This window comes from Psammomys obesus, unplaced genomic scaffold (assembly GCF_907164565.1).
Source record: "Psammomys obesus unplaced genomic scaffold, mPsaObe1.curated_primary_1811, whole genome shotgun sequence".
Classification (NCBI taxonomy): domain Eukaryota; kingdom Metazoa; phylum Chordata; class Mammalia; order Rodentia; family Muridae; genus Psammomys; species Psammomys obesus.
This window is the reverse complement of record NW_026591643.1, coordinates 1059728-1084260: the sequence shown is the minus strand read 5'-3', so window position 1 is coordinate 1084260 and position 24533 is coordinate 1059728. Positions and strand designations below refer to the sequence as shown.

The following is a 24533-nucleotide window of genomic DNA, read 5'->3' as shown; positions in this document are numbered from 1 at the left end:
GCTCTGAGTGTTCTGGCTCTGAGTGTTCTGGCTCTGAGTGTTCTAGCTCTGAGTGTTCTGGCTCTGAATGTTCTGGCTCTGAATGTTCTGGCTCTGAGTGTTCTGGCCAGCTCTGAGTGTCCTGGCTGGGGTTTAGCATGAAAACAGGCCAAATCAGCTAAGCCACTGACTGCTGCAGGAAGGAGGAGGATGCAGTCAGTGAGGAGAAAGGAACCCACCATGCTTCAGGAGCTACTTTCTTCTTCCAGCTGTGAAGGGACAGGCAGGGCCGCACCACCTTCTGTGCTCACGCCCAAGAACCTGAACAGATTGGCTAGGCATCTCATTTTTAGAAGTCAGTTTTCCTTTAGCTTAATGTTTGACCTCCACTGGGTTAGAGGACTTAGAACTTCTATTTAGAGGCTGAGCGTACACACACACACATGCTCACACATACACAGATGTACACATGCAGAAACACACACATGCACAAGCAACCACACTACACCCTTAATCCGGAGACCACTGAAAGTCCGGGTGGACAGGGGTCACTTGACCAGGTCCTTAAACTCACTAAATGTAGAATCTCAGTACACTTCCTGTACTCATCTCTAAGTGGGCTGCACTGGGATGAGACGCAGTTGAGAGTGTTACTGGCTGACTGGATCTTCTGAGGGGTTGTTCGTGGTCAGGCCTGGGCCCCTCTCCCTGTAGTGCCAGCCCTGTTTTCCACAGCTAATGGCCTATCAACGTGGATTCTCCTAGTCAAATTTTATATCACCCACAAACTTCTTCCATAAATTCTTGCTTTGTGAGTGATGTTTAATGTCCTACAAAATCTGTGATTAATCCTGTTTAGCTGCTGAAAATCTAAGCCAGCCTAGGACCTGGTTAGACCACGGCTGTTGTCTCTCGCCTGCCTGAGCACAGGTGCTGGGGCAGAAAGGCTGCTGCGGGTTTCTGGACCATCTCTCTTCTGCCTCACTGACCTCAAAGAACAGACCCCAAAGACACAGCTCATCGCAGCCGTGTGTGTGCCGATGCAGACAGAACTACGCGGCCGTGCATGTGCTCATTGTCAATGAACACTTGCTGAGTGTTAGATCACGTCAATGGATCAGGTAGCCACAGCCCTGCTGTCGGGGCCACAGTGTGAGATGGTAGAGAGGACGTATCAGGATGCTGACGCGTCCAGTGGGAAGGCCGCCCAGGACTGCAGGAGCAAAGCTATTCCTTTTCCTGGCTTCTGCTTACTTGTGCTGCAGGACAGATGATAAACAGGATGTGTGTGAGGGTAACATTTGAGCAGGGGAGCGGGCCGGTGAAGTGCTTTAAGCTAGGGGGTCTGCCAAGGCCCGGAGGAGGAGCAGAGGTGAGATGCTGTGGGTACAGTCACACCATCGCCAGCTCAGCTTGCCTGAAACCTATCTGGTTTTGTGTGAGAGCCTATGCTTTGTGCTTATGCCTTCACGGTCTTACCGAGACTCTCATCCAAGCGTCCTGGGCAGCCCTTACAGAACATGGCAAAGGAATTCCTGCCATCTGGTGGCCGGAGACGTTGGTGCAGCGCATAGCTCCAGGGGCAGGGCAGCTTCTGTTACTCAGTGTGGTCAGAAGCCTGATGCGGCTGCTTGAGGTGGCCAGCACCTGCAAGAGGTTCAGGAGTTCAAGGCCAGTGTTGGTTACATGAGCTCCTGTGTAAACTTAAAACAGACAATCAAACAAACAACCAAGGGGTTGGAGAACGGAGCAGCAGTTCAAAGCACTTGTTGCTCTTGCAGAGGTCCTGGGTCTGATCCGCACACACAGGGCGGCTCACAGCCACCCTCACCTACAGCTCCAGGTGGTCAGGCACATTCTTCTGACCTCTGAGGAAAGCAGGACACCATGTGGTTTGCAGACGTGCGGGCAGACTACTCACACACAGAAAACACAATTGAAAATCTAAAATCATTAGAAATCCAACAAGAAAGGGACACCCTGATTCTTCTGTTATCACTAAAGGTTTGTCTTTAATTATGAGAGTGGGAGGTGCAGGTATTCAGTTCAAGGAGCTGCCTGACATGGATGCCGGGAACTGAACCTGTGTCCTCCGCAGAAGCAGCCATTGCTCTTAACTGCTGAGCTGTCCCCCAGCCCCTCAGATATGCTTAAAACAAAAGCAGTTAGGGGAAAGTACCAGACTGTCTCAGGCGATGCTCCCCCGTCTGAAGGGGAGGATAGGAACCCAGAGCACGGTTCTAATGCTGTTCTCAGGGACCACACTCACCCCTCCAAAGCGCAAGCACATGAACCCCGCTTTGCAGCTAAGACTCACTTCAGTGTAGGCTCACTCCTCTACTTCACCTCCTCCAGGCAGTTTTTTTTTTTTAAGTCAATGAAGGGTGAGCAAGAAGGCATTGAAATGTCTCCCACCTGTACCATTTGAAATTAACATAAAATTAAGATATTTAAGGCCCCGTTCAAGGCCCACAAGACGCTCCGGTAACACATGTCCGTCAGTCCCCAGCACAGATGGGCTCGCTCACGTGCTAAGGGACATACTTTCAAAATTTTGGACTTGGAATGCATTTCTAAAAGCCTTGTGTTGTTCCCAGTTGAGGGAGGCCATTTTATAAATGCAATTTGGATGCAAAAAAATGTTGGATTTCTCAGAACAAACAAGTTTTTGGAACCGATGTAAACTTTTCGAACTGAAGCCATCTTAGAAAAACTCCAGAACAAGCCCATATGGATTGTATTAGCAAAGCACACTCAAGTGCGGACACTATGCTTTTCCGTGTTATTTTATACATACTTGAATTTTTTTATTGTTATGTATTTGACACAAGAGCGAGGGCTTAAAATGGGACTGTAGTAGAGAATTCGGAACTTTCTGCTCACTGGTCTCTTGCGCAGGGCTGTGAAGGGTTACTGTCCATGAACCGTCCACCAGCTGTTTCTCCTCCACTGAGGTCAGTGTTCTGGGAACAGTGTACCAGCAGCCCGGAGAGGAGAGAAATTAGCCTCGAGATGGATGGGCCTGCGGGGGAGCCGGGAAGCCTTAGGACAGAGCGTTCCACACAGGAAAAACAGTGCAACCCTTTAGATGTAAGAATTAAAGGGGCTATCTTTAGGCTAGGATTGTTCTGGCGGGGCTTGGGAATACCCTCATGGGTCAGGTTCCCAGCAACTCTCAACTGGCAACTTGAGTCTCTTCAGTGGTGAGAAAATTAAAAGGCAGAGTCTACCTTCAAGAGATTTACGCTTCACTACAGATCTTCAAGGGAAACACTGTTTGGGCTGGAGTGACCACGGAAGGCGTCATCTGACAGTGGGCTGCCATGTCCAGATGGGAACAGTGCAGTTAGGACAAGCAGACAGCAATGTTCCCTCTGGCTTACTCTGAATTGAAGTACCACACTGGAATCCTGCCTGATTCAAGTCACACTTTTATGAGGAAGAGGGGCAGGGGAGAAGAGCACTGGGAAAATATGCAGGAGCAAGTCACTTCATTTTTCTTTCCTTCGTTTCTTGTTTAAATCATGTTAGTCTTCAGAAAAGTTACAAAGGGAATGCAGGCAAAGGATAAACACACCATTCAAAGCGGACTCTGAACAGGCTGGCACACGCCTGTAACCCCAAAACTTGGAAAGAGGAGGCAGAAGATCAAGGGTGCCCTTGATTAATCAGAAAACTAAAGGAAGGATGCTTTCCAGGACACAGGAGGAGGTGGGGAATGCTGTGGTGTCTTTAATTCTAACGTAAACTTACGCTTCCTTTCTAAGAATAAGATCTGATATGATTATTTACTCACAGGACTAAAAAAGAAAAAAAATACAAGATGAGAGAAAGCCAGTCCAGCGGCTCAGGGGTGAGGACACTTGCTTCTAAGCCTGTATTCAGTCTCCAGAACCCCACTGCTGAAGGGGGGCCTGGTCACCATGCATGCACCTCATAAATAAGTAAACGCAATCAGAGAGGGTGCTTGGTGTTTAGGAGTGTGCACCGCACGCCTGAAATCCCAGCTCTCGGGAGGCAGAGACAGAGAGCTCTGTGCATTTGAGGCCAGCCTGATCCACAAAGCCAGTTTCAGGATAGCTAGGGCTATGTAGAGAGACCTTGTAAAAAATATATATATATATGTTTTTAGAAACACACACACGTACCAGTAAAACAGGCCTTTATTTCACTACTCTTAAAAGTGTATGTTAAGGAAACACTGGTGATACCTGCAAAAAGGCTGCTCATATACCTGCCACGTGCAGTGTGACAGTTTTTCACCAGAGCATTTGAGTAGAGGAAGAGAGCAACCAGCAACGAACTGTGAGAAATAAACCACCACTCAGTGCGAAGCATTCCCCATCTTCTTCATATGTCGGGATTACATTTTCTAGTGAAAAACCAATTACTTTCTTACATTTTTTAAAATTTATTTTTACATGTGAGTTTTGCCTGCTGCATGCATGCACGTTTCTGGCGCCCACCTAAGTCAGAAGGACACTGGGACTGGAGTTAGGGACAGCTGTAGACCACAGGGATGCTGGGGCCTGGTCCAGGCCCTCTGCAAGAACAGCCAATGTTCTTAGCCACTGAGCCATCTTTCCAGCATGACTTTTCACACTGCTCCAGTGGAGTCCAAGGATCGGCCCAGTGGCTTGGACTGCTGGTTTCTCCTCTGAAAGGCTCTTCTTGCAGAGCCTCACTTCAGCAGAAACACACACCCATCGGGCTCAGCCGCCGTTCCTGCCTCAAAGGTTAGGAAACCCCTTTCCAACAGCTTTGCGCGTTCCTCATGCTTGTGAATTCTTTTCGGGCAGGTGCCAGTTTCTAAAGCACTGAAAACAAAGCTCACGGCCAACTCTGCGTTTTCAGTTAACTTTCTTCCACTGGGCAACAAGGTCCTAGGACATTAGTGTTCCTGTCCACAGTGTCCGCTGCTTCTTCCCTGACCTTTGCTTTTGCAAGATTCTCACCCAATCTGCAGCTGCTAAGAGCACACACAAACACTGCTGGGCGAGGGACCTTACTGTGTCGGGGACTCTGGTTGTGCTGATGAAAACCTGTGGAATGTGGCTCCCCCACGGCCTGTGCCTATCTGGAACCTGGTGACAGGCAACCTTCATGGAAGCATGACAGTTTAGACACACACTGACAAAACCAGGAACCAGGCGTGCTAACCTAAAGAGGATAGGGGAAATTTCTGAAGCAAGATTTGACACAACTGTGTGGAGACAGTGTTCTTTAAAGAACACAGATGACAGGCACAATTGGGTGGGAGTTGCACATCTGCAGGCCCTGGCAGACAGTGCTACCCGCCAAATTGGCTTTTTCTTTTTCTTTTCCTTTTTTTAAAGATAAATAACTTTACAGTGACGTGTTGGGTTGCAATGACAAACAACAAAAAGTACTAAGACCTAAGCCTACTAGCTCTGTGGGTTTCAAGACCTTGTGCAATCAATATTCTGACATCTGTAGCACCAATTTGTTCCTCCAGAGCTGGTGCCAGAAAGTGAGGGATCAACATTCCTGATGACTTCTACTCCGGATTGTGAAACAAAGTCAGCTTGAGCCACTGTTTTCCACTCGGGTCGTTAAGGAAAGTGAATCCATCTCCTTACTAGGGAAAATCTCATTAAGGCTTCTTTCAAAACCAGTACTTGTAGCTTTGTTAATAGTTCCGTCTCTAAACATCTAAAGCCTGTTCAACGACAACAGCCTTAACAACCTCCAGTTCAAGCTCTTAAAACGCTGGCCACGAAGAACAGTCAAATATTCCAGGAACTTTGTAATTGGAAAACAGGCAGCAACTTTGGGAGCCTTGCCTAGAAGCCCAGGCGAATCTTAGCTCATGGCTCTGGGCCACTGGGCCCAGCACAACCTTCTGCTTTCTCTAGAAACGCCACCAAGCCTAATTATTTCAGGGAGGTATTATAAAGCTGTGTTAGCCACAGGAAGCTGGAGAGAAGCATGAGGACTTGAGTTCTGATCCCCAGGACCACTATCAGAGCTAGGATCTGTCACCCCAGCACTGGGGAGGTAGAGGCAGGCAGACCCCGGGGGCGTGGCGGCGGCCACTAGCCTAGCCATGTTGGTGAGCTCAAGGCTCAATGACGGACTGTCTCAAGCATAAGGAGACAACTCAAACCGAGGAGACAACTGATGGCAAAGACTCTCTTTTCACCCAAACACGCACACACACTCTGGCTCCTTCACATCCACAGAGCCATACAAACAGGTGGTTCCTTACTAAGTTTGATCAGCACCATGGGGACAATTCCTCAAAGCTGATGCTACATTTGTCAAAAGGACTAAAATCTCCTGAAACTAACCTATAATTCTGACTAACTTTGTTAGCATTATCAAGTCTTGACCTAAAAAAAAAAAAAGTTAAAACAACACATTTTCCAAGACCACTGCGTCCTGTCTTTTGGTAAATCCTTCTACCCTCTCACTCTCCTGACAGTCAAATTGTGAGTCAAAATTGTAGCTAGGTTAAGACTTCATTTTAACTACTGAGATGCTGTGGGGTTTTCCTCCTGTCCCCAAGGTCCTGGAATAACCACTCATGAGACTAAAAAAAGTTTTACAAATCTCTAGGCCATACAACTAGGCCCTTCTTTGACTATCTCATAACCTAAAATAACTCATTTATACTATTCTTAGTCCTGCCACATGGCTGGTTACCTGTGCGCAGGGACCATACTGTCTCACATCTTGCCAGTTGAATCTTTCGAGCCTGGCTGTATCCCAGAATCCTTTCTGCCTGCCGGATGTCCCACCTATTTCCTGCCTCAGCTATAGGCCATTGGCCTTTTATTTACAGGTTGACATTTCCACACAGACATAAGAGATTCCTTCTACACTGACACAGTGCTTTACATTTTGCCACGTGTGGTAATTAGGCAATGATCATCCTCTTTTTTTTTTGAAAGATTATGCATACAATGTTCTGCCTGCAGGCCAGAAAAGGGCACCAGATGTCACTATAGATGGTTGTGAGCCACCTTGTGGTGGCTGGGAATTGAACGCAGACTTTTGGAAGAGTAAACAGTGCTCTAACCCTCCAGCCCCAACGAGCAGCTTTCTACAGATATTCCCATCCTATCTGGCTAACCTTAGCCAGGTCGCTATTTGTACACCTACCTAAGTGGAGATGGGCTGTTGATTGCTTCCAGGAGAACTAACATCCCTTGCTGGCCGGGAATTCACTGTCCAGATCTGCCTTTGCCTGCTGAGTTCTGGGATTAAAGGTGTGTAGGACTGTGTCTGTCTGGAAAGAAAACATTAAAAGCTGCTTTTCTCTTTTCTCCTCCCCACTATTCTGGCTCTTTGCCAAGTAACCTGGGTGACTAGTCACATTCTACGTGTGCCTGGCTTAAGTTACTATTCTTTAAATAAGCAGTCTGACATAAGAACCTAAAAGAAAAAGTTTATTATTAAATACGTATACCAAAATATTCAAGTCTTAAAAAAATAACAGCATAAGACAAAGTGTGCATCTACACAAATATATATTATATACACACATCAGGTGGGTTATGTAAACATTGATCTAGCCCTGCTCAAAATAGGAACATAATGAGTACCTACAGTCTGTGATGGCACAGCAGAGACTCCTCAGCAGTCTCTCCTGGTGGCTCCTGGGAGCCTAGTATGCCAACAGACTTGACGCAGCTCCAAGTATAAATACCACAAATTCATTCTTCTCCCTGATGCACTAAGACTCTAAACATGGTCAGCTTAGAACAGTAGTCCAGAGGTCAGGGAGCTCCAGGCAGACAAGGACCACAGTCATGTCCCCATTCTGTGCTCCCTTCTTGTGGCAGCACCTAACTGGACGAACTAAGATGATGTGAGAAAAAAGTAAGAAGCCTTTCTGCCTCATGACAATATGCATAGTATTTGGCAAATGGCACGCAACTTAGTCAAGCACTCGGTGACTCAGCACTGAGCACCCTGCCACTTATAAGGAGACTGATGGGTAGAGGCACACATCTGTACAAAAGTTATGTTTATTTACACACCTACAGGAAAGATCACTTTTCTATATACCAAGAGCCAACCCCCCCAACACACACACACACACACACACACACACACACACACACACACACTCTCTCTCTCTCTCTCTCTCTCACAGCACAGACCACCCAGTGGCCTAGAAACTGGTTTTCCTTCATTTACTTGGTTGAATCTGTTCATTTATGGTCTGGACCTTGAGCCCAGGCATCAGCTAAGCAAGCCAGGAAACAAAAGACCTGAGCCACCATGGAGGTTTAACTCAGAAGTCCTGCTAAGGACATCCCAGGATCATTAGGACCCCTTCCTCTGCTCCCTCACAGCACAGCAGGGCTGGCAGACAGACAGCCATCAAGAGCTCATGTCTCTAAAGAACGGATGCAGTAAGGCCGCTTCTGCAGTTATTCTCGAGGCAGGGTTCAGATCCAGAAGTCTATCCAGCAGGTCATAGGTGACGTCGGGCACCGTGTCCCAGCCTTCCGTGTTGGCAGTAATGACCCTGGGACAGCCAGCATTGGCCCCTCCACTCAAGGAGCCCTCCGAGCGCTGTGCTGCAGAAGCCTGTCCGAGGGAAGCCTGAGGGTCAGTGTTCTCCGAAGCAGGGCCACCAGAAGTGTGCCCTGGTGGGTCAACTGCCAACCTGGGAGTCCAAGAGTCTAGACCTCTGAGTCTCTCACACAGTTTCCTCAGATCTTGTGCTGGAACTTCTTTGCTACACAAAACTGATTTGCCTAAAAGAAAAAAAAAAGATTTGAATATATCAAAAGCAACTCACGAAAAATAATTAAGTTTAGTCATGTGCTTACAAATGTACTTCTGTTTCTGACAATGGGACGGAGTACATACCTTCACAGCTGAGGGCCAGACTGCAAAGGCACGGAACACAGAAAGCAGGGGTTCAGTGAGGAATGCAGGCATCCCGACTGCCAGCTCCTGTACCCTGTAATGACCTGCGGCCCCACCATTTCTCCTAACCTGCACCCTTTTGGCACAGCGCACGTCTGCCTAGGACAGGCTGGTGTGTTAGGACACTCCTGTGCACACATCTCTGCTTAGCTCCAGAATAGTATTTGTGTGGTCTGTACCCTGAAAGTCCTCATTAAGTTTCTGTTAGTCAGCAAAGCTGAATTACGGCTTTACTGTCATACGTGACTAAACATGTCTGCCTTGCCTACAAGACTGTGGGCTCTCTGAAGATTAACATCTCTAAACGCCTCAAATCTACACATTCCCTGGGGCACACTAGATGCTCAGTTAAGGCCTGATGTCCTGGGCTTTCAAGCCCTTGCTTAGCTGAATAACCCAGATGCTGTTCCAGAACCTCTCCCGAAGAGCTGAGCGCTCTTCACCCTCCTTCCCTTCTCGGCACTGTCGCCTCACAGCAAGCTTCCTCCTGGACCAGGACTTAAGCTCTCTGGGAGCCAGCTCACAACAAACAGTACCTGCCTCCACCGCAGGCATCTCATGACTGAGTCAACAACAAACGACCTCAGGGTTTCCAAATCTAAATGCCAGGCTGGAGAGGGAGCTTGGCGAATAAAGCACCTGCCAGGTTAAGGAAGAGGACTAGATTTGTGCCCCCACACCCTACACAGACGCCTGCTGAGTGCCTGCACACCTGGAACTACGGTGCTCAGAAGGCAGAGGCAGGAGACCTCAGTGGAAGCTGGCTTGTGAGACTAGCCACACCACAGGCCGGGCCTCAGTAAGGGAGCAGCAGGGGAAGGTCCTGATGGGGACTTCAGGCTGCTACAAGCAGGCACACAAGCACACACTGCACACAGGCGCACACTAAACACACTCTAAAAATTCTCAGAGCGGGCAAAACTATGGGCAGAAACAGGTCATCACCAACTAGACGTTTCCTTATTAAAGGGAACGCAGCTTTAAACAATGAGATGCAGAGCAGAGTCCCCACTGGAGTAGGCGACATGCCAACAAGCAATCTGGGTGACAAAAAGCCTCCTTCACGTACCCTGACAGAGTCACTAGGCAGGGGAAGATCGAGCTGGGCAGGAACGGAGAAAGCAAAGGATGCCAACGAGCAGAAACTAAGCTTCTGAGGATACTGGTCGATGTTTTCACTTTCAAAACGACCTCTTCTACTTTTGCTAGGAATGCCAGCCGGAGGACGGCTACAGTTTACCCCGTAATTCATTAGCGTGCTCTGACACCATAAGATGAAGTCTGCTATGTCCACTGTGCGTGCACATGACCGTTAGTGTGTGATCAAGAGCACACTTCACATATCGACCACCTAATGAGCACATGCAGCCAGGACAGCGCCAGGCCTTCGTTTCTGCTCAAAGCTTCCTCTGGATTTATTCAGTACAGTACGGAGTATGTAAGGCCCGGCAGCCACAGGCAGGCCTGCACAACACTGTTCAGCGCTCAAGGATGTGAGATTTGGCTGAAGCAACTGGAAACTCAAGGCAGTGCTGCTGTCTCACTAAGGTGATGGCAAATCCCAGAAGGCTCTGCTTGCTCATGTGGACGTGTCCCAGGGGACTTTGCATCACAGGTCACTTCTGTTACTAGCAACGTTATGACTTTGGCTATCAGTGAGGAAATTCAAGTTCTTCAACAAAGTGTTTCAGCACAGGCTGACAAACTCCAGACCCCAGCCTCCTCTGCAAGCTGTTGAGTGGAGGCGGAAAGTCTTACGTCACTGAGAATGTGCAAGCACGTATGCTCTTTGTGATGTAACACTAAGTTCAGACAGCAATGGCCCCGTTCGTGGGCATGTCAGCCTCTGTGCCCCACACAGATGCTGACCAGGCGGACAGGCACACATGCAGTCAGCGCTGCTGACGTGCTGTTGTCAAGCCTGCTGAGACTACAGAACACACACTTTTTCTGGTGCATTTCAGCAGTGGTTCTCAGGGAGTGTCATCCTAGGACTCCTGCTTTCTGAATTATCTTCTCCCTGGGCGGGAAGGCTGGGGCAGATGGCTGCAATTCCTAACTTTGTCAGGTAGTTCTGATATGTATTCCTGCGTGAGAAGAGCTGATCTGGGCTGGGCACAAGGCAGCTCGGTCACTCTTGAGGTAGGCCAACTAAGACTGTGTATCACCCACACCTTTGGGAAGCAGCAACTGTAATACTATTTGGAGAATAAGCACACAAGTGGCAGGCATTGGAGTCTGGGCTATTAGAGCAAGGCACCCCACAGAATGCATTATCTCTGTCTTAACCTGTGCTGCTGATATTTATGCGCACACCTGTAATACAAGCACTCAAGAGGCAAAGGCAGGAGAATGCCTGTGAGCTCCAGGCCAGCCAAAGGTATAGAGGTATACCCTATGTCAAAACAAAACTAAAGAAGCACGCGCGTGCGCGCGCGCGCGCACGCACACACACACACACACACACACACACACACACACACACGTGACTACATGTCATAAAAGGTCTATTTGTTCTACTTCTCTGCTACCCCAGCCCCATGGCAACCGAGGATTAGTAACACACATCTATTCTCTCCCTTCACAGTTGTCCTTATTCAGTGCCAGGTGCCCGATGCTCAATATACAATAAACTAAAGTTTACTATTAAAAGTATCTACAGAATAAAAGCCAAATTACAATGAAGAGTTAAGATTATAAACTGATTTCTTCCAGTTAGCTCTAAAACGTGAGCTGGTCACGCTTTAAGGGAAAGAACTGTTCTCAAGCAAGTTAGTAATTTCCTAAGAGCAGAAGACTCTGAATACTGAGCAAGAAAACTTGTAAGGGGAATTTTACAACAATTTCTAAGAGGGAGGTAGGGTAGGACTGGGAGGGAATAAAAGGGGGTTACAGCTGGGAATCAAAGCAAATAAAACGTAATTAATGTAAAAAAAATAAAAATTAAAAAAAAAAAAAAGAAAGAAAGAACAATTTATAGGCGATAACCAAAAGCACCTGCCTTGTTCTAGGACACAACTTACCGAAAGCTTTAGCAGCTTGGATGGTTTCCCTGGATCCTCGAATCGTCATGATCTGAGCCAAAGCCGTCAAGTCATCACTGGCCTTGTAAAATGGGTACCGCCCACTGAGCAAGGATAGGAAGATAACACCTGCGGACCACATGTCAATCGCTGCGACAGAAAACACAGAGGGTGGCTTCATCAGCATTCTCTTCAGGTAGCTCTAGAACACTTAAGTTTCTTGGGAGATTCTAGTGTATAATTACAACTCTAATTCAACATTTTTTTCTGCAAAACAGTTTTCTCTCTTTAACACGCTGGTGAATTAGAAATGTTTCATCATTAGAAAACTATAAATTAATGTATAGTCTATAGGACCAAAGGAAATCAACAGCTACATGAGAAGAAGTCTGGATGCTTTTTCAGAGAGTGACATGGTGGTACAGGTGTTTTCCTTTTAGTGACACACTGAGCATTAGCACCAGCACAGCCACAGCTCTGGTTTGAGCCCCAGCACCAGAACAAAGACACAGCCAAGCAACTTTCTCCTGCAGCCAACTTTCTCCTAAGTGTCCTAGCAGTAGTTATGGCTCCACCCTGGCCCCTCAGCATTGTCCTTCAGTTTCATTTGCACCGCTGCCTGCTCCTTCACGCCTCCTCCTCCACGCTGAGGCTCCTCAGGCGCCATGCCCGCCCTGCACAGTCTCTCTCAGTCCCCACCACCACTTACACAGTGATGCTCAACTGTGTTTCCACTCCTGCTCCTTCCCTGAGCTGAGGTGCGCTCACCTTTTATGTGCTACAAGTCTCAAACCTGCCCTGGTTTAATCGATCCTACCCTCCCCTATAAACCAAGCTCTCCTGCAGTCTGTCCATGTCCACGCCTTTTTCCTTGAGGATACCACAGAAGTTCTGACAACCAATACCTACAAGCTATGTTGTCAACTCCTCACCTTCTCTTCACACTAGCCTACACAATCCACTCTCCCTGCACACCTGCAGTGACCTTCTGGAACGCAGGCACGTCTGTCTCTTGCCCCGACTAGCATTGCTGGCACACAATGCACTTGGTTTAACGAGCGTATCTGTACCTCTCTCCAGAGCATTTCTAGCCATCGCATGTCCACTGTACACTAAGCAACACTAAACTTAGGGTTTCCTCTGCACTGGACTATGCTCTGTTCTGAGTTCCTCAGCCCCTCCTCGGTGCCAATGCCGATCTATAGTATTTCAGAGGTCTCCTATCTATGAACTTCCTGTCAAAAGCCCTGTGGAGAAGAACAGGCGTCCCTTCTGGCCATCTTCAGCGAGTCACTCTGTAACTATGAGCACTGTGCACTAACTGGAACAGTCGGGCTCACTTAGCGTCATAGCAAGCACAGGACAGGTGCACAGGGAGTGAACAAATCTTCCAAGCCCACGGTCCAAGTCAACAGCAGGAGTTACCTGCACATGTAACAGGAAGTCTTCTAAGCTCTACAGCTTTTTGGATTCTAGAAAGCTTTTCTATTTTTCAAAATCTGTTAATTGCCACTGTATTATTTTCATGGTAGCAGTAAGAAAAAGTCTCCCTGCCCCACAAAAATCTCCTGAGGTCCTAAGTAACAGGAAAGCGAAGCAATCAAACACCGACAAAGCAGGATCGGCAAATGCAGCCTGTGGGGCGCTCAGGGGTCGCTTAAACAAGCAGCACCAAGACTAGAGCATTATCCCGGGAGCAGTCCGCTGCACTGCTGTGTCAACGGGGCCCAGCGGTGGCCACACTCCAGGACAACAGTGTGGCCCGTGCTGCGCTGCCTTACCTGTCGTCTGGTCTGGACACTTTGTCAGGACCTCCGGCGCTCTGAATCCTGGTGTGCCTGCTCTTGGGGCAACCTGCTGCCGCCTGATGAGGAAGAAAGACACCTAGCCTGTTAAAGCTGGACTACGAGGGGGGGGGGGGGCTAGGGAGACAGGCCAGCCTATCTACAGAGTCCAGGACAGCCAGGTAGTGACTCCCCTGCCTCAAAGGAAAAAACAAAGTTGAACATGGAAGTCTAAAACCTAAGTTCTCAATTTAGTTCACACAAAATTCACTCCTGTTGTCAATATAAATAAAATGTTTGTAAGCGCTGAAAACTGGATGCAATAAACATTTTGGATTTTACTTGTATTCCCCCAACCCCCCACACCCTGGCCTAACCCTTAAGCCCTGGCCTTATCCCAGACAGATTTTAACACAATTTGCCAGTATAAAAACAGATGGTAGATAATAAAAACCATAACAGAGCAGGAATTTATATAAAAATTCTTCTGTTTGGGATCTTGGGTTACTGACATACACATTCACGAGTGCATTTGAGTTCACCAGGAAAAAAATCTACAAAAACCAAGTCTAGAGGAAAAACTCTGAGACAGAGTACAGCATTACTTGGTCTGGGCTATTCGACACAGGCAGGAACAACGACACCAGCAAACAAGTATCTCCAGACCCTCCTCCACCAGCCCTAGCTGCATGTGAGAGCAAATGTGTGTTCCACATGTGTTTTCACCACAGGAATACCACAAGTACCACTGCACAACCGTGTTCCGGGGCCTGTGACTCCCCCTTTCACTTTGTACACTAGTGTCCCAGCAGTGATTCCAACCTCTGGCCTCGTCTTGGCAGCAGCGTGACTCTAGCACCTTGGGAACACGTTACCTCGACAGGCAAATGCTGCAGACTCTATCTGTTCCAAAGCAGTCGCACGTCAGGACGGTGAGGCAGGAACTGGTGGCTTTCCTCGTCACGCTATTCAGAGCTTTCGCAGAGACGGCCGTCTTTTTCACTGCCAGCTTTCTTGATATTACGTCCACAGTCTTTGATGGCTTGATGCACTACAAGAGAAGCTGTTATATTAAGACTCGGCCTTCGGTGCCGGGGGAAAGCAGCGGTCAGAGGCACAAGCTCAGCACAAACCGCTGGCGCTGCGAGGCTGCCCGTCAACAGCTGTCTAAGGCCAGGGCATGGCCAGACGTTAGTAATAGCAGAACCAGGGAGGCTGAGGCAGGAGGACTCCAAAACCCCGTGTCTCAAAACAAAACAAGACAAAAAAAATTTCAATACTTTTGGGGGGCTTTCTGTCACATGACGAGAATCTGATTGGCTGGCGAATATGGGACACTACTAGAACACTTCCTGGCACCCTGACTGCTACTAACTCCATTTCACAAGTGCACCCTGCAGTCCAGGGCCTCAGGCCGCCTGCTGTTCAGGCTTCTTGCTGTCCACTGGGCAGCAAGCAGGGTACCTAGCAGGTTCAACCCCCAACCTCCAGGCACGTGACAGGGTCTTCACACTGCTGACTGTAGGAACACTGAGGCTGGGCGCTCACAGAAGTCTAGCCCCGTTCTGAATGCTCCTACACAGGAAGGGAGCCACAGGTGACCAAACCAAGAGTTCAGAAAGAAATGAGAGATGAAACGTTGAGTAAATGCTAAAGGAGTAACACGCTCTGCCGCGGCCAGCTACCACACGCCACCTAGCGACTCCCTAGCTGCAGCGGGGATGGCGTGAGCTGCGAGGCTGCAGTACTTACTTTCTCTGCGGGGCTCTCATGTGAAATGGAGCTGTGTATATTGAAATTCCTTTCTCCAAACACAGAGCGCTGGACAGAAAGGCCTACAGACCCCTCCTACAACACCAACAAACACAAGGAAAACAGGGTTACACTGTCACACTTTCTGCCAGCTGTACTCTGCCACAGTTTTGAGAAAGGATCGTAAAACAGAAACAGCTGCACTCAAGACACTCTCAGGTACCAAAACACTGTGAAAGGAGAAAATAGTGTAGGCAAAACTCCTAACACAGTGCACACACACCCACACACCACTAAAACTCTAAGGCTACAAGTGCTTCTTTTTCCTGTGCAGCCAAAATGGACAGATAGCTCAAATTTCCCCTATAATAACACTTGTTAGAGAGAGAACTAACCTAAACTTTATAGGAGGCAGGGGAATTCTTTTTATCATACAACGTAATCTATAAATGCAAACTAAACACTGGCAAAGAGTTTCAATCTGAGACAGTGAAATGAGAAGCATCTCACTAAGAAGCCACAAGGGCTGAGGACACAAGTACAGGCACTACCCTCCGTTGGCACTTCCTTGTCGGCTGGCGGAAAACACTCCCAAATGTTCCCATGAAAAGTAAAAGGTAGAACCTTTCCATCTCTTCCTGGCTTAGCGTGAATCTGTGCATTTGTGTAGGATCTTTTGACAGAAGTCCTTGTGGTGCACTGCTGATCCAGGTTCTTAGGTGCTGGGCGACTCAGGGAGCCCTTGTGGCCAATGACCCCGTGGCACTTGTTTCGGGAACAGCCATCCTGCCGAGCTTCAGCCTGGACAAATTTGAGCAGCTCTATTTTTGTGTCATGGGTTCCTTGGGCCAAACCAAAGTCCACCAAGGCATACCTAAGAAGCAAAATCAACAATTGTAACCTCCCGCAGAAATGTAATCTTTTTTGTTGTTATTGTTTTTCGAGATAGGGTTTCTCTGTGTAGCCTTGGCTGTCCTAAACTTGCTTTGTAGAGCAGGCTGGCCTCGAACTCACAGAGATCCATTTACCTGCGCTCCCTGAGTGCTGGAATTACAGGCGTGCATCAGCATGACCAGTCTGAGATTTAATTTTAATAACACTGAAATGCTCTCAAAGCACATTCAGAAACTTTTAATTCATTCCAGAACAATTAAGAATTTATAATATTCCTGGGGAGGGAGAAAAAGGAAAAATTCCAAAGGACTTAATAGCCAAGGCTGAAAATTAGAGAAAGCTGCATCCTGAAAGCAAGCAGCTGAGCACTGTCTCCTGGCCTGTGCTGAGATAGGGCGGAAGAGTGCATAGGAGAAAAAGAAAGCAAGAGCCTTGGCTGCTCAGCAGTGGGAAAACGGCATTACAATAGAGAACTTCTAACTGAACAAGTTTAAAGAAATTACAGAAAAGCATGGGCTAAAGAATGTTTTCATTTCCTTACCATAAGTACGCTATGCAATAAACGCTATTTTCAGCTTATAAGGTCTCTTCATATATAATCAACAACAATACTCCTAACAACTCTGGTGTCCAAACAGAAGATGGACTGTTGTCCAACGCTCTCATTTGCTGAAACACAACCATGAAGCCTTAGAAACAAGGGCACTAATGTCAGAAAGGGCTAATTCTAAGTCCCTAAGGGCCTCTCTCAGGGTGCACATGTGCAAGTAGTGTAACTGTATTCTCTTCCTTTCCTCTCCCCAGTCACGGTGACATGGGAACACAAACATCAACACTGCAGTCCTGGAGACTCCACAGCGCACACAAGTAACTGTCCACGTTTTCTGGGATCCTTCATACTTACTTTTTCAGGCGTCTATTATATAAAAAATTGCTGGGCTTCACATCACGGTGAACAATACCAAACTGATGAATCCGTTTCAAAGCTATGAAGAGATTAAACATATATTCCCGAACTTCTTGAAATGAAAGAGAATTCAAAATGTCCTAAAATAAAGTATGAATGAAGTCACAAAATTGTTTCAACTGGACATTTAGCTGATTAAAGTGCAAAACTATGAAAACCTACCAAGAAAGACTCGTGTTCCAGATACGGCATAGCAATAACCACGTGGTCGTCGTTCCTGAAGCAGTACTTCACTCCCATGACATTGTCTTGGCCCCTAGCGGAGAATGCACAATGAACTTCAGAACGGAGGGCAAATGCAACCTTAATGTCTTTAAGAAAGCAATCAGCAATGCATGAGTATTCACTACTAGAAACTGCAAAATCACATTAGTGAATCTAAGCATTTATCTGACATGTAAATGATAACATTTTCAAACAAAAATAGCAGCAGTTATAAGGTTACTGTAACAATCCGAACATGAGCTCTCTGCCATCTTAACTGGGGAGCAGGTAGATGAAGACACTACTTGTAACAGGTTTTAAGATAAACGACACTCACCGACGGTCCCTACAATTAGCTACGCTTTGGACTAAACATTTTACACATATTACTAAACTCCAACTTGAGAAATTCTGAAACGCTCAGTGCTAAATGGGTCCTCTTCATCAAGCCTATCCTGTCAGGGCCCAGAAAGCTATATACACAGAAGAGGAGCAAAGATTTAAGAGCCACAGGAAATGATGATTCCAAGGAAACAGTATCTCCAGATACAGCAGGGCTGAAGCATGTATAAACTCACAGGAGCTGCAGCAGCTTGCACAATTTCAAGGCAGATGGGGTTCCAGCACTGTTGAGTAGGAGCGGGTAGGGCACGGGCTGAGCCTGATTAAGAAGGTATCTACACCCGCTTGCAAAGGAAAAGTGGTTTTCTCCAGTGGAGTCTCACTGGGTATACAAACTGCCTTTAAAGGTAGGACCCATACCCAGCAGGAGATGGCCAACACACACACACACACACACCCTCATTTTTTTTTTTTTTTTTTTTTGGTCCTTTAGTCTTTGGCCTTATGCATTATGGTTTCTGACCTTGTTATTTTTATTTGGATATGCGTGCATTTCTCACGCTCTGTCTTTCTTATTTTGACTATTGCAAGGTTCAGGGCAAAGCACTAGGCAACACCTAACTGACAAGGTTAGGTGCAAGCCCCTGCCCTGTGTGCCCTGAGGCTCTGTGAAGCAGACCCAGCCCACTCAGCAGAAATGCCTTGAACCGCCTACCCAGCAACGGTCAGACACTGAAGCTCTGCTGCAATTCTTACAGGATGACTTGTAGGAATTAAGTGTTTCAGTGCAATTTTCTCTTCGTGTCCTGCTTGCAACTGTGCCGTGGCCAAATAAACAGAGCTGAAGGTACCTGTGAAGGAATGGGGCAGATTTCCCAACATTAGGCTTTAAAAATGTAAACAATGCCAGAAGAGATTTAGAAAGTCTTAATGGCATACTAGATTAAGTTATGACTGTTTTATCCTAAATATTTACTATGTTCATTCTTTCCAAGGGGGGAGAACTCTGTTACACAGTTACTAACATTACTATGTTTTTCAACAGTCAACAACAGTGGAATATACTTTTAACCTACCTTCTCCGATTTTGTCCTTAATTTTGAACACACTGACAAGCTGTGGCACGGCTTCGCAAAGCTCCTCAATATCTCTTTTAATGCCTGCAAAGGAAGTAAGAATCTACAGTTAGAACCAGTGAGAAATAGTCAGGGCTTTGTTGTTTATGTTGGTTTGGGACAGGTCTTTTTTACAGCCCAAGCTGGCCAAGGATGGTAACTCCCCCACCTAACTCCCAAGTACTATACAGGAACTTGCCACCATTACCCCATCTCTTAGGTTAAAAAATAGAGCAATGAAACATATTTTAAAACAAGTAATTAACCACAAAATAATACATTAAAACCTACAAAGTTGCTAAGAAGTTGCAAGTTACAAAATTTTAACTAGAGGAAAACTAAAAAGCCCCCAAATTTCACACAGCAGCTCTCAGCTGTATTGAAGGTTCACACGAGGAGATGCTGTTAACACACATTTGGCTTTTACTATGAAAATGCTCCGTGTTAAGTAAGAGCTGGGCAAGGTGACACAGTGGTCCCAGCTACTCAGGAGACTAAGGCAGGAGCTGAAGGCCAGCAAGGGAAACAGAAAAGTGGAAAAAAGTTAAATACACAAACAAAAAAACTCTAAGTGGGTATGCTGGTACATGCTGGTGCTTCCAGACCTGGGACATGGAAACAGGAAGACCAGGAGTTCAAGGCCAGACTGTCTCAAAACAAACAATCAAAATAGAAAAACAAACACACAGAGTGTGCTGTGATCACTACCTGGCATAAGGGCACACTGCGATAATCTTGAAAAAACTTCCTTCAGAGACACAGAATCTTACACAGGAAAGTGTTGTGCATGGAATGGACAGTCTGACCTCAGAAACAGTCTTCTAGGGTTCTCTAGTTTGTGGGGAAAATTCACTTATGTGTTCCCGAAGTTAACAGCATCCTCCATCTCAGAGCCCAGAAAAACTGCTAATTTCAAATAAATATAAAAGTATGCATAGCTAAAATAAGTGGAAGCAGTAACATTAAAATCTAATCAACTACTGATACAAAAAAGAATCACAGGAGAATCCTCGGACTCTAGTGCAGAACTGAGGCAAAGCATGAGCTGCTTTCTCATTACGCTCAAAGTTTAAAGCATTTTCAGAGTGACTTCAATTTCATATGCATTATTTTCTCACATGGTGTTTTTCCTTGCAAACTCCAGGCCAGCCAGCGGAGACCCTGTGTCAACCCTTCCTCTCACAAAATTTAACTATAATAGTAAGAATTATCAGTCAAGCATTAGGCACTTACTGTGACAATCTTTGTGTAAAGTATACATGTATCTTAATCCTTGAAATACCCAAATGGCACAGATACTATTACAACTTTTTTATCCCCACTTTTGTCTCTGTAGATGATCAAACAACAGCTGCTGATGTAGCTCAGAGAACTTTGCTATGCAGACAAGGCTGGCTTCAAACTCAGCTCCTCCTGCCTCTGCATCCAAATGTGAAAGTGTGTGCCGCTTCTGGCTCTAGTTAGATTGGTAACAATCTAACAATTAATTTATATTATTTTATGTCATTTATAACATCCCTGATTTACCTCTGACATCTAGAAAAGCACCTGCATGTTAACAGATATTTAGCAAGTTTCCATCACTTAAGAATGTCTTCAGCCTCACCGTGGAGTGAGAGTAATTGTACAGGAGAATGCCATGCTTATTTGGGGACTTTGTATACTAACTTTCCTATCCTTGCGGGATCACAGAATTTCATGTAAGCGTGAATACACCGAATCTGTCTCAGACAACCAAGATGGCACCTATAACTCACTGTGAAATGTACCTGGGTACTGAGACCTCTAGTGTAATTTAACATATGGGAGACACTCAGTATATAATTTACATGTCATTCTTTCATCAAACAGATTTTTGGCATTAAACTTGGAACACACAACTTAAAACAAGTTTGTTGAAATAACAACATTTAATCAAACCCTATGTCAGTTTTGTTTTTTGTTGTTGTTGTTTGTTTGTTTGTTTTCTCTGGGTAGCCTTGACTGTCCTGAAACTCACTCTGTAGACCAGGCTGGCCTCTAGCTCAGACATGGCCTGCCTCTGCCTCCTGAGAGCAGGGATCAAAGGCATGCGCCACCACTGCCTGGCTTGCAGCATTTTCCTTAGCAGGGAAAAATTGAAATGTTTCAAAGCTTCAACAATAAAAAGCCAGGCTGTAGAAAAGTTAAGTACTTAAAAAGTCTTCAAAGTACATACCAAGCAAAAGAGATCAGAGTGGCTGGGAGTGTTGCTCTGTGGTGGGGTACTTGCCTAAACACAAAACTCTGAATCCAGTCGCAGCACTGAGGGAAACACTAGAACTAGGCTGATTACAATCTCAGTCTTTGGGTATGTACCCTAAGCGGAGGTGGCTCAGCTGGTCAATGTTTGCTGTGCAAGCAGGAGCACCTGAGTCTGAGCCTAAAACCCAGGTCAAAAAGCTAGGCATGGTAATACCATGCCCAAGAAGCAGACAGGCAACTTTATGGGGCACACTTGCTGGCGAGCTTGGCCAAACTGGTGAGATCTAGGCCTTAGATGCTGTCTAGAACAACAGAAAGGTGGCAGTGCTTGAGGAATGATCACGAGCTTGTCCACTGGCCTCTACACACATGCATATATGTGTGTTCTATTTCCATAGACACACACAGACAAAACTAAAGGACTAAATGGTGAGAAATGCTTTAATTTAGAAGTTTTCTCAAATTTTCTTCAATAAGCATGAATAATTTGTCGTATTATAAAAACTCAAAATTACTACTAAACAAAGGGCTTTGCTATTCATCTGCTATACCCAGGAAGACAAGGCCCAGGACACACGTTTCTTGATCTAATCTGACGTTCTGATGTCCAGACCCCATCAAGGTCAGTTTACTAAAGTTATGTTTCTACCACAGCTTTGCTTTTTATTGAGTCACTTTGAAGAGCCTGTGGATAAAATCTCAGGTTGCTTTATAAATTATTACAGCACTATCTGTCTGTCCTATGTTGGTCACACAAAAGCTACATGTATTTAAAAGAAAAAAAAAAAAAAAAAAGGCCAGACTGAAAAACAGGTTATTGATTTGGGGGGTGGGCGGCTAGGTAACAGCAGTATTTTAAAGATTAACAGCATTTACAAAGGATTAGAACTCTGAAGAGAAATGGAAGCAGACAGTTTAGGTTAAGGAAGGTACTTCAATGACAAGGAATGAAGTTAAGACTACAGTCAAGGGGAACCCACGTTTAAAAGCATGTGTGTTAAATGAACACTCCCACATGGGCACCGTGCAGTGTGTGCACAGACACGTTTCTTGCGGTGGAGCTCCGACAGGTCTCTCGAAGCCCAGGCTGGACTTGAACTCCTGCACCTCACGACTCCCCCTCCACCTGGGTTTCCGATGTTCACCACCATGCCCGCTGGAGGTACACAATACAGGGATGCTCAATCTTCTCGCAGGACTCCGGTAGAGTGACCTTCACTTCAGGAAGACTGACGAGACGCAGCGCTGTGTCTCGCCCACAGACGTTCCATTCACGTCTTCCCGGGAATTCTGTTTCTGAATATTTAATCCCTTTCCCGGCCAACTTCTAAACTCAGGCTTTCCACACTAAGGCTACCATGGGCCTGGGAGGAAAGTTCGGGCATCAACACGCCTGTTTCCCTAGAAACCAATAGTGTTTGGGCCCGACCAACTTCCTCTGAAGGACAAAGCTGGATCCCCATCCTTTCAAAATGCGATCCAATCCCAATCCCAAACCCAGACTTTATGACTCTACCCGGTCACGGAAAAGCCACCGCAAACAGACCATTTTGAGTCAGGTGTGTGTTTTCCGTTCATTCCGGGGACAGTACCTTCACGACCTCCTGCCTTGCCTTTCCCCCTCGTTCTGAACAAAGTAGAGAACGCAGAATGGCGGCCCGCGCGCCTTCGGAACGGCGGGGCCGAGCACCTACCTGAGAGTTTGACATTCTGCTCATATCTCTTTACAGCGTCGTCGGCCGGACACCCGTCGCGGCCGGGCAGCGGGGACAAGGCCCCGGCCTCCGCCATGTGAGCCCCGGCTTCGGCTGCACCCGCGGGGACGCGGACGGGGCTGGGAGGAGAGCAGCTAGCGGAAGGCGCCGGCGCTCAGGGGGGCGGGCCCGCCGCCGAGAGAGCGCCTCGGCGGAGCGGACGCTCAGCCCGCCGGCCGCCCGGGGAGGCGTCGGCGGAGCCCGCGGGAGCCGGCCGGGGAGGACGGCGCTGGGACGGGCCCGGAGGAGGTGGCTCGGCGGGCGGCGGCCCACGGACCTGCTCACACCGGCGGAGGGCGGCCGGCCGCGCGGCGGAACCAGCAGCACAGACGGACGCGCGGCCGTCAGGGAGGGCCAACGGGAAGCTCAGTGCGCAGGCGCGCCGAGCCCGCCCGCCCATCGCGCCTGCGCGGCTCTTCCCGCGCCGCTTTGAATTGCGCGTGCGCGCTCCGAAGCCCAACGCGCCTGCGCGGCCGCGAGGGCTGCCGGGAGGACTAAAAGCTTTAGTGGACGCGGCAGTCAAAAGTTAGCCTGATTCGCGTCTTTTTTATTTTATTTTTATTGTTTTAAACCCACTAGTCCATATTATATGGGTGTAGGGTCATGCATTGGGGTATATTAAATATTTTTTACCCTTCTAATGTTCTGCGGTTTTTGTTTTGTTCTGTTTTGGTTTTTCGAGACGGTTTCGCTCTATCCCTGGCTGGCCTCGAACTCAGAGATCCGCCTGCCTCTGCCTCCCAGAGTGCTGGGATTAAAGGCTTGCACCACCATGCCTGGAATCTTGTGTGTTTTTAAATTCCAGCTTTAAATTACAAAATTTAAACGTGTGAGTTTATTTCATAAAGTATTGCCTATTTATTAGGGCAATTTATTGAAACACAGATTTATAGAGTAAAACAAATGCACACAATCATGCTAACTGAAACTAATAGCTAGTGTTTTCTAAAGTAGAACAATTACCTTCCTGGTTTTAGCCTTTAAAAATGAAATTTTTTTTTCCCAAAGTGGGGGAAATAAAAACACAAAACTTAAAAGTTAATCTGATAATCCCCTGGTATGAAATGAACACAAGGGTGTAACTCACTCTGAAACTTTAAGCAGTGACAATTCTCTTTACTTTGATATTGGACATCACAGAGCTCTGAGAATTAGAGACCAAATCCTCCAGGACATACCCAGTGTGCTACCTGGTTTTGTACTCACTGCAAATAAAAATGGATATATTTAATTGTTGAAATTTTTAAAAAGTATATTTTGTGTTGCATTGAATTTTTTAAATCTAACTTTTAATGCCCATAAAGTTTTATTAGAACACAGTCATGTTCATTTGTTGTACATACTTCCCGTGAGTGACTACTTTTACCCCTCAGTAGTTGAGTTGGGTAGCTGTATAGAGTTGTGTGGTCTCAAGATGAAACTCATATTGGCTATTTGGTCTTTTGTGTGGGGGTAGACATGTCTGTGGGTTCATGTATGCTCAGAGCCCCTGAAGACAGGACAGCCTTGGATATCCTTAGGAGCCATCCACTTTGTTCTGGGGACAGGATCTCTCACTGGCTTGGGGTGCTAATAAGACAAGATTGGTT

At 46.8% G+C, this 24533-nt stretch overlaps 1 protein-coding gene across 2 annotated transcripts; it reads right to left on the bottom strand.

Moving 5' to 3' along the window:
• Positions 1-7955: 7955 nt before the first annotated feature.
• Cdc7 (cell division cycle 7) lies at positions 7956-23280 on the bottom strand. Of its 2 annotated transcripts, XM_055611723.1 has the most exons (11): positions 22885-23280; positions 18929-19012; positions 18568-18703; positions 17469-17562; positions 17244-17386; positions 16070-16319; positions 15446-15541; positions 14569-14744; positions 13691-13773; positions 11910-12059; positions 7956-8711 (listed from the first exon to the last, which is right to left on the bottom strand). In XM_055611723.1, exons 1-11 carry the CDS (start codon positions 22979-22981, stop codon positions 8332-8334), a joined length of 1689 nt encoding a protein of 562 aa, XP_055467698.1. In that variant the 5' UTR covers positions 22982-23280; the 3' UTR covers positions 7956-8331. The 2 variants fall into 2 exon arrangements, with proteins under 2 accessions (XP_055467698.1, XP_055467699.1); XM_055611724.1 differs by lacking the exons at positions 18929-19012; positions 22885-23280 and having other exon boundaries at positions 18609-18679.
• Positions 23281-24533: the final 1253 nt, after the last annotated feature.

Coding starts and splice junctions, on each gene's coding strand:
- Cdc7 (XM_055611723.1), bottom strand. CDS start 22,981: ATGGCGGAGGCCGGGGCCTTGTCCCCGCTGCCCGGCCGCGACGGGTGT. Junction 17,387..17,468: donor TGGAACACGAGTCTTTCTTG/GTAGGTTTTCAT, acceptor ACTTTATTTTAG/GACATTTTGAATTCTCTTTC. Junction 16,320..17,243: donor TATAATAGACGCCTGAAAAA/GTAAGTATGAAG, acceptor TTTGCTTCTTAG/GTATGCCTTGGTGGACTTTG.